Below are 15,625 nucleotides of genomic sequence, written 5' to 3' on the forward strand. Positions count from 1 at the left end.
CACTTCAGTTGCTATATAAACACCAGTGAGAGAGGAAGAGTAATGATTTCTGAGCCCTGGCACTTTAGTTGGGACCTACTGCTCCTTGTGGACGATACTCAACCATATTTCTAAATGGGATAAATGGAGCTATGAGATCAGTGGCATTTTGATGAAGGTCTACACACTAATCATCTCTGCCTGTGCATGTGTTCTGCTGGTACCTGAGGCCTCCTCCTTGGTAGTGATCTCCAGGCGGGGTCCGTAGGTGCCGTAGCCGGCCGTGGTGAAGGCTCGGATTTGAAACACGTAGGCTGTGCTGGGCTTCAGATTGTTCACTGTGGCTGACGTGGATCTGGACTTCACTGTGGAGTAGATACGATCCTTCTGGTCCTATAGAGAGGAACAAACAGGATTTGTGTTATAATCATCCTGTCAATTTGCAACCGTAGACAGTAGACACCAGTATGTCTAGATGATGAATGAATTGACTCCATCTGAGACACCAAGATACAGCCAGAATGTGTCTGTAAATGTGTGAATGCCTCAGTTTGTCTGGTGTTTTTATATGATTTCAGAAGATTTATTAATGAACTATTTAACCCTATCTGGTGTTAAATAATGACTCTCTGTGTAGACTCTCTAGCTCAAACCAATAGGAAGAAAAAAAGCTATGATGCCAGGCTCAGAATCCGTTTAGAATTTACAGACTGCGTGTACTGTGTCTTTTGTTGTTGATCTGTAAATGATTTGCTCTGCAAAAAAACCCAAATGGAATGCCAAAGCCTGTTAGGAGTGAAGTCATGCTTGCTTCCAATTTTACAGCTGGGCAGACTATAGCTACAGTACGTGACACAGGAGACTGATTCCTGGCAGCCTGAGAGGCCATGGCCAACAGGGCCTGGAACATCAGGAGTCATGGAATCTAGCCCTTTGATTTGTTGTGTTAAACCCACTCTTCTCAACCTCCTCAACCCCATCGCTACCTTGTTCATCTGCTCAGACTTAGGACACGCGAGAGCTGAGGTTATATTATATATGAGGGGGTGAAGGGGGGAAAGGAGAGAGGGAAGATACAGAAACAGATTGTTAATGATGGCAGAGTAGCATGATAAAGTGTGTGCTGCCTGGTATGTGTGTGTGAGTGGCTGTGAAGAACCAGGGACTGATTAAAATCTTATGAGCGTCTCATTCATTATTGCAATTATGGGACAAAGGATCTCCTCGCAGAATCCAGCCGATCCCACTCGCAACGGCATGCAGATAGAATGTGAAGTGAAGAGTAGGCAAAATGAAACTAAAAAGGAGAGGATAGAGATAGGGAGGGGATGGGGGGTAGGGTTTGGGAGAGCCAAAGTTGTCTGTGTTCAAAGCTGTAACACAATCACACACAGGTACATACACACGGACAGGCAACACACTCAACTCTCTCTCTCTCTCTCTCTCTCTCTCTCTCTCTCTCTCTCTCTCTCTCAAACACACTCACTTTTTCATAGTACTTAATCTCATATTCAGTGATGACTCCGTTGGGCTGCTCAGGCTCCTGCCAGGAGAGCTGGACGCTTCGCTGCTGCACTCTCTCCCTGATGACCTCACTGACTTGGGAGGGAGCTGTTGGAACAAGACATGTCAATAAGTGATGGGCGAACCCACTCTGCACACAGTCTTTTTTAAATAAACTTTTTCTCCATGCAATTGGTTGCATGTTTAAATGTGTATTTCTTTCTCAAACTCATCAAACGCACGCACACAAACAAATACACACACACACACACACACACTCTATTCACACGGCTGCTCCTAAATGTTTACACCTCTTAATTACAGTGCATACAGCGTAAGATAGCATTATCCCAGCCAGTGTAAAACTTCAACATGTGGGTTCTCTATACATGTGGTCCTTCATAGCTCAGTTGGTAGAGCATGGCACTTGTAACGCCACAGTAGTGGGTTTGATTCCCAGGACCAACCACATGTAAAATGTATTCATACATGATAGCAAGTCACTTTGGATAAAAGCATCTACTGAATGGCATATATTATTATACTGAATATTACAATGAAGTAAAATAAATTCCAGTGAGATGGAGGTCGAACCGGCAGCACTTATTCTCCCTAATGACAGAGGCATTCAAAAATCCTTTTAGTGAAATGTACCTGTAACCTCGCGACACCTGGTTTATAGCAGAGTAATTATCTGTTGCACTGAGCATAAACTCTGAAAGTCAGTCTCTTTTTCCCCTTCTACAGCACAATTAAAGTGTTTTGTTACTGCACCGGGTGTGAAGAGCTGTGAAGTTAAGCTTGTAATTGTACATTGTAACAGTTCTGAATATTTAAATTCTCCCACGTTTGAATATCCATTGTTAAGCAAGAAGAAGTAAACATAGGCAGGTTTTTTTGTAGCAAAGATAATAAACTCAAGGTAATGAATTCAAATCTTTGTGCAGTTGGGGCGTGCATTGCTCATTGCTGGTGTGAGCTGGAAGATGGACAGATTGGTGTATGATACTCTTACTTCCACACAGTCATGACTCAAGGCCAGTTAGGTTCTGAATGAAACAATGCTTTTATTTTCTCAGAATCACAAATTATGACACATAAGGTTTAACTCCAGAACTTCCACAGAAAATGGAAAATACTAATTGAACTTGAAGTTATGAATATACAGTAGAGTATATCCTTTCAGCTTTCAGCTTGCCCTCCCGGACCACCTGAAGGCACCACAGACTCGGGGCTTTCTGTTGATATCTGTGCTCCTTGGTGTCCTTGTCCCTGCTAGTGTCAGCTGGGTTCTTAATGTCTAGCTGTCTCCACTTGTTTTTTCTTTATTTATTATTTTATGTACTTTGAGATTATTCTGTATAATGAAAAGCGTTTTATAAATGTAATAAATAAATAAATAATTATTATCCTATATCCTATGAGAATGTCTATGAAATAAGCAGACAAAGGGATTTCGCATAGGAAGGAGGAGGGGGAGCCCTGATTGTGTGGGAAGGAAGGTTGAAGTTGGAGCTCAGAGCGGATAAAGTGCTGATGTCTCTATGTGTCATGATGTTTAGTGACCCAGTGGAAGAGGAGCTCCCGGAGCTGTTGGGCCCCAACAGGGCCTGACCCCAGATTTGTTTTAAGATGATCTCCCCGCTAATGACTGCTGCTGGATTTAAACCTTGTTAGGGCTCATCTGCATTCCTGACAGTAACGCACACGACACCAGAGACCCTGTCACAAACTCCCTGTTTTGATATGTCACATATAATCCTACCAATCCAACCAAAGCAAGGTAACAATATATCTTTTTCACAATGGCCTCGCAGTTACTGGGACAATTAAGTTTCCACAACAAAAGGTTAGGCAGCCTAACTTGGGCCATCTTGGATGCCTGTTCTCTGCACCCTGCCCTGTGACTGGTCCTTTTATAAGTACAGACAACCGCCTTTCTCCTGATCGATGGATGTTCTGGTTTGAGTTTAGAACAGCCTCAAGACACCTCTAGCATGTCTCTCTCTCGGGCCGCCAGTTGAGAAACCCTGCCCTATATAGTGCACTACTTTTGGACACTTAAGGGCCCTGGTCAAAAGTAGTGCACTATGTAGGGAATAGGGTGCCATTTGGGACACATGCTCAGGCAGGCCTCATCATCAGATCCTCCACATTTACCCCCCTCTGGCCCTGAGCCTTCTGCTAGGACTCTTGTCAGTCACCCAGCAGCCCATCCAAACTTCCCTCCTCCACTTCACCCCTCCCTCCCTCCCTCCCTCCCTAACTCAACCACAGGTGACACACATCTGCAATGTTTTGTTTTCACTAGGTGCCATCATTAGATCAATGCACACCATTTGCAGATCTGTTCCACAGGAGAGAAAAAAGTGAATTCTCCAATGATCATTTAAAAAAGGAAGGGGTAGCAGTGGCCTTGAAACATCTCAAATGTTTGAGGGGTGAAAATGAGTGAGGGAGCTGGGTTGGTTATTAATACGGACAAGGCATGTTCCTTTAAACGGTTCTATTCCTCCCCTGTGGATTACTCAGGCAGCACCCTGTGACAACCATTAATGACGTACTAAACATTATAGAGACCAGAACCCAGACAGCCACAAGACTTTTAACAAACCCGAGGGGCTTAGTGTACCAGAACATTTATTAATTGTTATGCCCGTCTCAAAGTGACTGTTTGGGGGAAAGCGTTTGTGCAATCACTCAGTCTGCAATGTTAGAGAATGTATTAGTGACCCCCAACACCTCCCCCTGTAAAGCTAACTCATCCGGAAGCCCACTCTCTGTCATGCGCTGCATTTGAATACCTTTATGAATACATTACGCTGGAATATTTTAATATCCGCTTCTCTTTCACTCAGCCGGTTGGTTCTGAGTAAGTCTACAGTGGCGGAAGTAGTGGCAGAGAAAATGTCAGTTCATTATAGAAACTCCTTTCTTTCTGCTCCTCTATAAACTACTCTGCTTTTAATTACCAAACTACTGAAGTCAAGCTTGAGTATCTTACGCCCACATTATTGACTGAGTGTACTCGATGACGTATACTATCTTAAAAGCCATGGTTCCTTAACAGCATTTAAATAGAAAATGAGTGGGAGTTTGCTGCATCTAACAGGCTCTGCACAGTAGACAGGAAATCTAATAACAACAAGGTAATTTCAACACTTTAAACACCTGCAGATAACATACTTTGGGTTAGCCTATGATATAAATATTAGGCTAAGGAAACCGGTGTGAAGTCACACAGACAGGAACCACCTCAGACATGTTTTACACACAGTACGTTGTTTTTGGTCTGTCCTCTAGATTTCAATCTGTCATGACCACAAGCTTGATATTTATGGCCCACTTAAGGATCTCAATTTTAATAGATTGGGAGCCTCTATGAAAACATCAAGATCGGCGACAGTATGGTCCCAGGGTTGACACTAATGAGCTATGACATAATCCCCAATACTTCCCATTTGACATTGTGACTCACGTAGGAGAGGAAAAACTCCCTGGTATTAAATGTTGGCGGCACCCAGGAGAGAGAGGGATGTTGAAGCAGTGGACGAAGGGAAGTAGAGATGGTGTGTGTGTGTGTGTGTGTGTGTGTGTGTGTGTGTGTGTGTGTGTGTGTGTGTGTGTGTGTGTGTGTGTGTGTGTGTGTAAGCGGTGGGTGTACTCCCTCATTGTTATAACTAGTTTTCCAGCTATAGCCTAACTGGCTGGGAGACAGTGTAGTCTTGCCTGGGCTGGAAACAGCAGACTGGGTCTACCAGCCTAGTAGTGAAGGTTCTTCAATCACTCTGGGAGCAGACATGGAAAAAAAGACAGAAGGAGAATTCACCTTTTGTGTTCAGAGCAAGCAGTAGAGGCTCAGTGACTCAGAAAATAAAAACCTCAGACAATGATAGGCCCAGCCTTTGATGAATGTGAGGGGAACTGCCGGGATTGGCTAGTGGGCCTCGATCTGCACTGGTGTGCGTCCTTCATCCGCCCGCTCCACTGCCTGCCGCGACGAGCCACACACGGAAATGTGCTTTCCCAGCCACCACCGCTCACAGCTTTGTCACCTCCGCTTAGAGTTCGGGGAGGGAGATGGTGAGAGCGACCACAGCAGACGTAAATTGTTCAGCCCCGTTAAGTAACGCTTTCATTTTGTAGAAGGATCAAGGCTTCAGCTTTCATGTGGATGACATCGCTGAGTGGAGTCCTTTGTAACAGAGAAATTCCCAAGCTCTGCTCAGCACCTACAGCAGAACCAGGGTTCTCTCCTTTCACTCCCAGCACTTGGCAATCTCCTTCTCTTTTCAAACAAGTCATTAAATATAGATAATAAGCCAAAGCTAGAATGTCTTTATTCATCTGTGAGTTATATTTCATTTGATCATCTCTATATTTACCCTGATTCAAATTCAGTGTGAGTGCTACGTATAAAAGAGTGTCTGTAAAACTACCCTTATAAAAATACCCTTATAAAAATACCCTTATAAAAATACCCTTATATAATTACCCTTATAAAATACCCTTTTAAAATACCCTTTTAAAATACCCTTATAAAATACCCTTATATAATTACCCTTATAAAATACCCTTATAAAAATACCCTTATATAATTACCCATATAAAATACCCTTATAAAAATACCCTTATAAAATACCCTTATAAAATACCCTTATATAATTACCCTTATAAAATACCCTTATTAAAATACCCTTATAAAATACCCTTATAAAATTCCCTTATATAATTACCCTTATAAAAAGACCCTTATAAAATACCCTTATAAAATACCCTTATATAATTACCCTTATAAAAAGACCCTTATAAAATACCCTTATAAAATACCCTTATAAAATACCCTTGTAAAATACCCTTATATAAATACCCTTATAAAAATACCCTTGTAAAAATACTCTTAAATAAATATCCTTATATAATTACCCTTATAAAAATACCCTTATAAAATTACGCTTATAAAAATATCCTTATATAATTACCCGTATAAAAATACCCTTATATAAATACCCTTATAAAATACCCTTACATAAATACCCTTGTAAAATACCCTTGTGAAAATATCCCTATATAAATACCCTTATCAAATTACCCTTGATGTGGTGTGCTTCAAAATAGAGTTAGCAAGAGACTAGCTAGCTAGTCAGACCACTACCTGTATAATGACAATGCTGGACTAGGGGCACCTTTGCTGGGCATGCAGGGAGGTCAAAGGGGCCTCTGCTTCAAAGTAATTAGCAGAAACTGATTTAGAGGAGGTTGGCTCTTTCATATTACATCAGTATACTGTGGTAACAATGGTATACTGTGTCTACATCTTTAAAACATCGAATAAAAGCTTTCTGACCAAAATTTGAATCAATGATGAATAACTTCTCGATTGGCCAATTTTATGTCTGCAAATGAATTCAATTCAATGCGTTTCAGCAGGTTTCCTGTGTGTCACCCACCATAACAAAATAACTATAGTCTTGTGCTGAACTGTGCCGTGAGTGTGAGGGTCAGTGGGGGGGAAATTGCTCCAGACCCCTTTAATATTCATACTCACTGACATGGACAGTGCCGTGTGCATCATTGCCCCTCAATCAGTCCGATCCGTTCAAACCTGCCCCTCAATGGTTGTCCCATGCTGTGTGAACTCTGTTCTAATCTCCAAATAGTTGTGTAACAGATGCAGAAATCACTGGTCAGCTTTGTTACATAATCGTTTAGGCAGCAGGGACCCCACTTATTGAAAATTCACTCTTCTGCTCAGTGTCAGTGGCCAAATTAGGAAGTAGGGCTAACAGGGCTGGCAGCCTATCATCAGCAGCTCTGAGACACACACCCCGATTCCTCCAAGAGGATAGGAGAGTAGCTGGGGCTGCTTGGTTGTCATGGAGATATTTGTCCTCTACCCTCATGTAGAGCATGAATGGAATCATCTCCTACCTGGAGATGCACTGCCGATCACTCTTATCCCCATCATCAGTTCGCTGCAGCTTGCGACTGGAATGAGCTGCAAAAAACACTCAAACTTGACAGTTTTATCTCCATCTCTTCAAAGACTCAATCATGGACACTCTTACTGAAAGTTGTGGCTGCTTTGTGTGATGTATTGTTGTCTCTATCTTCTTGCCCTTTGTGCTGTTGTCTGTGCCAAATAATGTCGGTACCATGTTTTGTGCTGCTACCATGTTGTGTTGCTACCATTTTGTTGTCATGTGTTGCTGCCTTGCTATGTTATTGTCTAAGGTATATCTTATGTAGTATTGTGTTGTCTCTTTTGTCATGATGTGTGTTTTGTCCTATATTTATATATACAGTGCCTTGCGAAAGTATTCGGCCCCCTTGAACTTTGCGACCTTTTGCCACATTTCAGGCTTCAAACATAAAGATATAAAACTGTATTTTTTTGTGAAGAATCAACAACAAGTGGGACACAATCATGAAGTGGAACGACATTTATTGGATATTTCAAACTTTTTTAACAAATCAAAAACTGAAAAATTGGGCGTGCAAAATTATTCAGCCCCTTTACTTTCAGTGCAGCAAACTCTCTCCAGAAGTTCAGTGAGGATCCATGAATGATCCAATGTTGACCTAAATGACTAATGATAATAAATAAAATCCACCTGTGTGTAATCAAGTCTCCGTATAAATGCACCTGCACTGTGATAGTCTCAGAGGTCCGTTAAAAGCGCAGAAAGCATCATGAAGAACAAGGAACACACCAGGCAGGTCCGAGATACTGTTTTGAAGAAGTTTAAAGCCGGATTTGGATACAAAAAGATTTCCCAAGCTTTAAACATCCCAAGGAGCACTGTGCAAGCGATAATATTGAAATGGAAGGAGTATCAGACCACTGCAAATCTACCAAGACCTGGCCGTCCCTCTAAACTTTCAGCTCATACAAGGAGAAGACTGATCAGAGATGCAGCCAAGAGGCCCATGATCACTCTGGATGAACTGCAGAGATCTACAGCTGAGGTGGGAGACTCTGTCCATAGGACAACAATCAGTCGTATATTGCACAAATCTGGCCTTTATGGAAGAGTGGCAAGAAGAAAGCCATTTCTTAAACATATCCATAAAAAGTGTCGTTTAAAGTTTGCCACAAGCCACCTGGGAGACACACCAAACATGTGGAAGAAGGTGCTCTGGTCAGATGAAACCAAAATTGAACTTTTTGGCAACAATGCAAAACGTTATGTTTGGCGTAAAAGCAACACATCTCATCACCCTGAACACACCATCACCACTGTCAAACATGGTGGTGGCAGCATCATGGTTTGGGACTGCTTTTCTTCAGCAGGGACAGGGAAGATGGTTAAAATTGATGGGAAGATTGATGGTGCCAAATACAGGACCATTCTGGAAGAAAACCTGATGGAGTCTGCAAAAGACCTGAGACTGGGACGGAGATTTGTCTTCCAACAAGACAATGATCCAAAACATAAAGCAAAATCTACAATGTAATGGTTCAAAATTAAACATATCCAGGTGTTAGAATTTCCAAGTCAAAGTCCAGACCTGAATCCAATCGAGAATCTGTGGAAAGAACTGAAAACTGCTGTTCACAAATGCTCTCCATCCAACCTCACTGAGCTCGAGCTGTTTTGCAAGGAGGAATGGGCAAAAATGTCAGTCTCTCGATGTGCAAAACTGATAGAGACATACCCCAAGCGACTTACAGCTGTAATCGCAGCAAAAGGTGGCGCTACAAAGTATTAACTTAAGGGGGCTGAATAATTTTGCACGCCCAATTTTTCAGTTTTTGATTTGTTAAAAAAGTTTGAAATATCCAATAAATGTCGTTCCACTTCATGATTGTGTCCCACTTGTTGTTGATTCTTCACAAAAAAATACAGTTTTATATCGTTATGTTTGAAGCCTGAAAACTTTCGCAAGGCACTGTATAGATTTATTTTTCATCCCTTATTTATTTTCCATCCCCGTCCCCACAGGAGGCCTTTTTGCCCTTAACTGACTTGTCTAGTTAAATAAAGGTCAGATAAAATAACATTTAAATAAATACAAAAACTTATTAAAATGAGAGTGATTTATAAGAGAGAAACAATGTGTCACCAAGAGACTGGATTACCAAGAAAAAAAATCCTAAAGTGCCTATTCCAGGTTAAAAGGAGTTGAAGCACGCAACAAAAAAAGGCAGAGATTGATTTCTTATTGCTCACTTTAATCCATTGTACAGAATGCGGACAAGTGACTGATGTTTCGACGTCAAGCTGATGTCTTCCTCAGAGTGACCAGACCATTGCATTTAGCTCCTATTTATACCCTAGTGGCCCGCTGACAATATTAAACAATTATAATGACATGTTTCAAGGTAAAAGGAAAATTGTATCATCAACTTCAGGATCATGATGATGTAAATAGAAGAATGATAGCCTAAATGTCTTTTTGGTTGCCAGTCATATAGTACGCATTAATGGTCTGAGAAAGATAAGTCAATGTTTTGTTTTCAAGGCCGGGGACCCAAATAATTCTGTCTTCATAAGGACATTTCCCTGGCTATAATAGTCAACTAGGCTAATGAACCACAGCCAATAACAAGGTCCCGTGTGGCTCAGTTGGTTGCGCATGGCGCTTGCAATGCCAGGGTTGTGGGTTTCATTCCCACGGGGGACCAGTATGGAAAAAAAGTACAAAAATGTATCCACTCACTACTGTAAATCGCTCTAGATGAGAGACTCTGCTAAATTACTTCAATGTAAATAAATGTGAATAAAAGTCTGAACCAAGAAAAAGAAAGATGCTGTAACATAAGGAGTAAACAATGGTCCATGTACTATTAGGGAGTAAACAATAGTCCATGTACTATCAGGGAGTAAACAATGGTCCATGTACTATTAGGGAGTAAACAAGGGTCCATGTACTATTAGGGAGTAAACAATGGTCCATGTACTATTAGGGAGTAAACAATGGTCCATGTACTATTAGGGAGTAAACAATGGTCCATGTACTATTAGGGAGTAAACAAGGGTCCATGTACTATTAGGGAGTAAACAATGGTCCATGTAGTATTAGGGAGTAAACAATGGTCCATGTACTATTAGGGAGTAAACAATGGTACATGTACTATTAGGGAGTAAACAATGGTTCATGTACTATTAGGGAGTAAACAATGGTCCATGTACTATTAGGGAGTAAACAATGGTCCATGTACTATTAGGGAGTAAACAATGGTCCATGTAATATTAGGGAGTAAACAATGGTCCATGTACTATTAGGGAGTAAACAATGGGCCATGTATTATTAGGGAGTAAACAATGGTCCATGTACTATTAGGAAGTAAACAATGGTCCATGTACTATTAGGGAATAAACAATGGTCCATGTACTATTAGGGAGTAAACAATGGTCCATGTACTATTAGGGAATAAACAATGGTCCATGTACTATTAGGAAGTAAACAATGGTCCATGTACTATTAGGGAGTAAACAATGTTCCATGTATTATTAGAGAGTAAACAATGGTTCATGTACTATTAGGCCCGGGACGATACCAGTATCACGATACTCGTTAGCAAGGAAACAAAACACGAAGCGGATTCCTACTTCTTTAGGAAAACAACCGTAATGTTGGAAACAAACATCATTATGTTGTCATCCAGAGTCACATGAATTTATTTTCCAAGCTATAGCACACAATATTTTACTCACAGCAGGTTTTAAAGGACCAAATAATTTCGGCAATGGATAAAATATTGCGATACTGGTATTGTCCCTGCCCTATATACTACAATACAAAACACAACACAACACAAAGACCCTGCATTCACCTCTGAAGTCAAATTTGGCTTCTTAACATGCAATAACAGCGTCATAAAATGTGTAATTCAGCTCCGTATTTCTGTCAAATCCTCTGCTGCTCACACCAAGGGGAATACAAGAGGCCAATTTAATGCAATACATTTTACTTGCTGCCAAATAAGGCTTTTTGTTGACTTATGTTGGCAATCCAAATTTGACTGACAATAAACAGCATGCCTGGATGTGGGAGGAGAAGAATGTAAACGATGCTAAATACCAACCTGTTTTAGGGGCGGTCGTCGGAAATACATGTAAGGTAAAAAACAGAGTGAGATCTCTGTGGCTTTGTAAATGAATCTAGTTTTTGTTCCAGTCCGTTTTCCATCTGAACTCACTTAGTGTAAATCCCAGTCGGAGTACAGAACAGAACCTCCCTGAAAGATGTACAGGGCCAGATCCATGGAATTCAAGGCAGAAAAAATACGCCACGGCCATGCTCATCCAAATCCCTTGTGAGTCGTATTCTAATGATGATATCTAAATCCTGCTCAGCACACTGAATATCACAGGGAATCAGGTGATGAAACAACTGATGAGAAATGAAAGTAGTGGGACAGGTGGTAATGCAGTAATGTACACACCTGGATCTGCTTATCGCCTGCCTCAATGACCTTTCTGCTGCAGGCAGCTGCAAGGCCTGTCTTTTCAAATCCACCAACAGGCCTAAGCAGAGAAAGCCTATGTGTTTGCATACAGAGTGGCTTTATCATTTATCTTAATAAAACAAAGGCTCTGGGTTGAAAAAGCACAGAGGCAGATTACAGCAGCGGCGCACACGGCAGAATGTTCCTAAGAGTAGGTCTGACTGTGACTGTGGACATTTACAGGATCCACTGCTAACCAGCCACAAGGCCCTCCACCTCCTCGTCGCTTCTATTAAATGTCAAAGCACAGCCCCAGGCCCCCGGCGCAGGCATCTAAAGCCTTGATTGGACAACCGAGCCATAAGGGGATTGAAATGAGAGAGAATTCATAAAATGCAGTGTGCTGGAGGGTGATGGGGCTAGCGTGTGTCGGAATCCCGAGGCACGACTATTTTTTTGGGGTCTGGAGCATTATGGCCACTTATCTATGCCTTCCTACAACGGCAGCTCTGCTTGTCTTAGACTGCCTTAACCCCGCATCCTCATTTCCTGATCAGCGGTGAATAAATCTTAAGTTTGGCATCGGCACGGCGAATATACAAATGCCAAATGAAACCACTACAAAACCATTTCGCAGGAATCGGGGGAACATATGATCACCGAGGGTTGGCATCATAAAGATCTATTTATTATAGAAATACCTCTGTCATCACCAAGATGATCATATTAATCAGAGCTCATATGCTCTTTAATCACAGTCTTGGACAGCATCCATAGTAGGGAAATTATATCCAGAGCCCCTCCAGCCAAGTCTGTAATTTTGCATTGAGCAGTCTGGTTGGACGCACTCTGCTGACTGCCAACAGCTCTAAGCCAAGCCGGCAGACCTCTCTCTGTCTCTCTCTCTCTCTCTGCCTCTCTCTGTCTCTCTTTCTCTCACTGTGTAAGAACACCGAGTCAGGTCCATACCTGTGGATTCCAGGCCAAAGGCAGACCATCTCTCCCCAGTGTGGAAAATAACCCTGCCTGCTTGAAACATTTTGGAAAGCTACAGGGGTGCGATATGTTGGAAAATAAAGACATCATCATCACCCCTGGAGCTGCTGTGGCCAGTGTACTGAGTGACTACCTGAGTCTGTCAACAGATAAAGCAGGAGCAGCACAATAATCAAGACTTTCTTTTTTGAACATCACGGATTTGAGGTTGAAGTGTTTTTTCTGGTTTGGCAAGCAGACTGGAAATGATCAGTCAACAAACTTGACATCACAGACTCACAGAGTGAGATAAGTGGGGAGATGGTTCTATTCAACAAACTATTGAATGTTTGTTGTAGCGTAGGCAAAACAAAAAAACTGAAAAAGACGGACAAAAAAAGAGTAGAAAGTCATTTCATTTAACGACATGGCCGACCACAGTAGATTTCACTACAACTCTGACCCTCTCAGTTTACTGGCAACTCTTTATGTTTCTCAAGCCACAGGTCACAGTCACGCTCTCAGAGGGGAGGTATGCTGCCTCTTAGCTCTCTTATGTCTGCCTGTAAATCACAAATCAGATAAATGCCCACGTCACAACTCCGTCATTCTACCTCCTATTTTGCCACCTCATTCTACCTCTGTCGCAAACCGGGTGATGATGACATAACATAGTAGTGGGAGGAATACTCCAAGTGGGTGTAGGATGGAGCTGAACTCAGTCCGCCCGTGACAGGTGAGCGTGCCTGTCCATGCGGGAGAAAAATCTGCTTAGTGTGCCGAGCGTTGAGGGACAGAGCTGGCAGGCCCACCAAACTCCAAGCAGCCAGTAATGACATGATGGGGAAGGCCCACATACTAGCAGCAGCAGCTGTCATGATGAGTAAACCCTGCCTCGGACACCCAGACAAACTCAGCCCACAGCCCTCAACCCGCCCTCCACTGAGCCATACAGACAGCTAAGACACAGATTGCGCGGAACAGTCTGCTTAGTCACAGTATAGTTTTAGAGGTCAGCTTTTTGTGTGTCATCGCCGGTGAGCTATCATTCATCTGTGTGATGTGAAGCAAGCTTGATGTCTTATGTTCAGTCAAAAACAAAATGACAGGGCATGGTGAAAATCAGACGTGTGCACTTACATTGACAGTGTGTGCTCAATTTACACTTCAACACATACTCCAAACATAGTTCCTTCAGGGAATAAAGTATGTAGATGCGTTGATGATCTTAGATGTGACCGCCCACCCAGCCATATTTATTCATGATGTATTATATTAGCTAAACAGAAACAATAACTGATTATGAGTCATGTCTGATTACCATATATAAGAGAAATCCAATGACTCTGTGTCTATGGGGCTTTCTCACATCACACTGCAAAACATTACAACTCCTGGCTTTGGAGACAATTTCAGAGTTGGTTTGCCACATTTCCCCAGCTCGCAACAATCTGTTTTGATCACAACTGTAACCATGATTTATTATAAAGTGTCAGGTAAAACCTGTTTTGGCGTGCTAAAACTCATTGAAGTCTTACGTTGTTTCCACCCCTAGGTTGGGAATGAATTGAACAGAATGAGAAAGAGCTGATTGTTCCCACCACTGTCTTCTCTCTCCTTACATGGAAACACTCACTGATTTCAACCTAAACTGTGCTGAGTGATATCCTACCTTCTAAAACAAGGGTCTCTCTCAGGTTGCTTAGCTGAACCCTGAACTGCTGAGAGAGGCTCTCTCTCTCTCTACCCTACAAAGACCAGTGAGACTGTCCTTTGTCCCTCCACCGCCCTACTCCCCTCGCCTACGCCAGCTTCCAGAGCATGTGATTGGCCATAATCACTGGGCACAAATCGGCTTCAGTTTGCCGTGAGAAGCGCAACACCACTATAATACCCAGAAGATAGCCAGGTCAGCTCCATTTCCCTAGAAAGCACCCCCCTAAGTCTTTTCAACACTGTTCTGGGTGGGATGACAATAACAATAAAGCGAGGGGTTTGGAGGCAGCTGCCCCCAACCTTTCAGCTGGTGGATATTGGCTAAGCTATACCATATACAGTAGTATGACCCTTGACCCAGGAAATAGAACCACAGGAGGTTATATCTGCTGAGGTAGGAGGATATGATCTGTTTGTTGTTGTTTTGTATCAAAGATGATCTATTATATTGACAAGATAACCAAGTGACCGCTCGCTCGAACAATGGAAATACAAGTCCGCTATGATTGAAGGTAGGCGAGATGAGGTGGGACCATCCTAGCCAATGAGAGGGCAGATACAAGTGTGAACAACAGGCACAGCTAAGTTGTTTATCTTAAAGTTGCCAGAATGCCATGTGCATCCACTTATATCAGTATATTTGTAACAGACTAAACATTACGAAACTTCTATTAGATCAAATAAGCCTCAGGTAATTCAACACTCTCTCTTAGAGTTCCATACAAAAACAGGCTTATCTCATGCGGACAGATTTTGGGCGGAGTAAATCCTCGCGCTCCGTCTTTTCCTCTCTGTTTGTATTCAGTACCTGAACTGCTTTTGGTTAGACTCATTCCCCCAGACCGCAGCTCTCAGGAAAACAATGGATCTCTCAACACAACAGCTGTAATGATTCTGCTGCTACACAAGTCTGGTAAATAGTAATGGGGTATTATAAATGTAGTATTTTTTTGATATTCAGATCAACATTTTGCTCATACAAGGGAGAGCAGGTGTGAGTGTGTGAATATGAATACGTTCTCACATTTTGACATAAGGATCATGATGAGTTACACT

At 42.1% G+C, this 15,625-nt stretch overlaps 1 protein-coding gene across 5 annotated transcripts in view; it reads right to left on the minus strand.

The window, feature by feature from the left end:
- Nucleotides 1-15,625, minus strand: part of LOC110529510 (ephrin type-A receptor 7) — a 79,833-nt gene that overhangs the window by 19,313 nt on the left and 44,895 nt on the right. For all 5 annotated transcript variants that reach the window (XM_036984909.2, XM_036984906.2, XM_036984908.2 and 2 more), the window contains exons 6-7: nt 1,466-1,590; nt 204-372 (exon numbers count right to left, since the gene is read on the minus strand). In XM_036984909.2, the coding sequence (XP_036840804.1) occupies nt 204-372; nt 1,466-1,590 (294 nt within the window). The remainder of the gene's footprint in view (nt 1-203; nt 373-1,465; nt 1,591-15,625) is intronic.

Source organism: Oncorhynchus mykiss, chromosome 8, assembly GCF_057628025.1.
Source record: "Oncorhynchus mykiss isolate SJ-2025 chromosome 8, ASM5762802v1, whole genome shotgun sequence".
Taxonomy (NCBI): Eukaryota; Metazoa; Chordata; class Actinopteri; order Salmoniformes; family Salmonidae; genus Oncorhynchus; species Oncorhynchus mykiss.